The sequence below is a fragment of the Oncorhynchus mykiss genome, chromosome 9 (genome assembly GCF_057628025.1).
Source record: "Oncorhynchus mykiss isolate SJ-2025 chromosome 9, ASM5762802v1, whole genome shotgun sequence".
In the NCBI taxonomy this organism is placed as follows: Eukaryota; Metazoa; Chordata; class Actinopteri; order Salmoniformes; family Salmonidae; genus Oncorhynchus; species Oncorhynchus mykiss.
The window spans coordinates 10033616-10034592 of NC_143030.1; the positions used below are offsets into that span (position 1 = coordinate 10033616).

Sequence of the window (977 nt, forward strand, 5' to 3'; positions counted from 1 at the left end):
TCTGGCGGACTCACGAAACACACTTATCAAGAGAACATACCTGAACGTCCCTACTGCCTCTGATCTAGTGAACTCACTAAACACACTTATCAAGAGAACATACCTGAACGTCCCTACTGCCTCTGATCTAGTGAACTCACTAAACACACTTATCAAGAGAACATACCTGGTCATCCCTACTGCCTCTGATCTAGTGAACTCACTAAACACACTTATCAAGAGAACATACCTGAACGTCCCTACTGCCTCTGATCTGGTGAACTCACTAAACACATGCTTCATTTGTAAATGATGCCAGAGTGTTGGAGTGTGCTCCTGGCTATCTGTTTGTTTTTTTTAAATGATACTGCCTGGTTTGCTTAATATAATACATTTGAAACGATTTATACTTTTACTCAAAGTATTTTACTGGCTGACTTTCATTTTTAGTTGAGTAACTTTATATTAAGGTATCTTTACTTTTACTCAAGTATGAAAATAGGGGACTTTCACCACCCCTGCCTAATAAGCGCACTTTGTATGAATGCAAACAATAGAAATCCTATTAAATTGTTCTAATTTAAACCCCCATCCAACTAGAGGCGCTGTTGTGCCTTTCCGAGTTTGCAACCCGCTAGAACCAAGGATTTTTCTCAAATTCCTTGACTAGAACACGGAAGTAGATTTGAAGAGTTCACTTCTTGTGTGGGGTCAAGACATACTGACTGAGCTGAATAAATTACTCAACTGAAAATGTCTAAACTACAGATGTTGCGTGTGTTTTTAAATGAGCGTTTAACGGCGGCTGCTGTGGAGATTTTCGGTGCAGTTGAGAAAACGGTAGTGGAGTACCAGGAGGAGAATGATCGGCTACGGAGACTGCTGGGGATCACACCGGAGATACAACTTTGTAGAAGAGGTGAGTATATAGTGGTGAGGAGGAATAGTGTACCGTGTCTGGGAGAGAATTCACCATTAATTTTCTTGATTCAGGTTCA

At 40.6% G+C, this 977-nt stretch overlaps 1 protein-coding gene across 3 annotated transcripts in view; it reads left to right on the plus strand.

Annotated features, from left to right (window-relative positions):
* The first annotated feature begins 643 nt into the window (after positions 1-643).
* LOC110531378 (uncharacterized) overlaps positions 644-977 on the plus strand; it is an 18531-nt gene continuing 18197 nt past the window's right edge. For all 3 annotated transcript variants that reach the window (XM_090183417.1, XM_090183416.1, XM_021614570.3), the window contains exon 1: positions 644-898. In XM_090183417.1, coding sequence (XP_090039543.1) covers positions 733-898 — 166 coding nt within the window. In that variant the 5' untranslated portion in view covers positions 644-732. The remainder of the gene's footprint in view (positions 899-977) is intronic.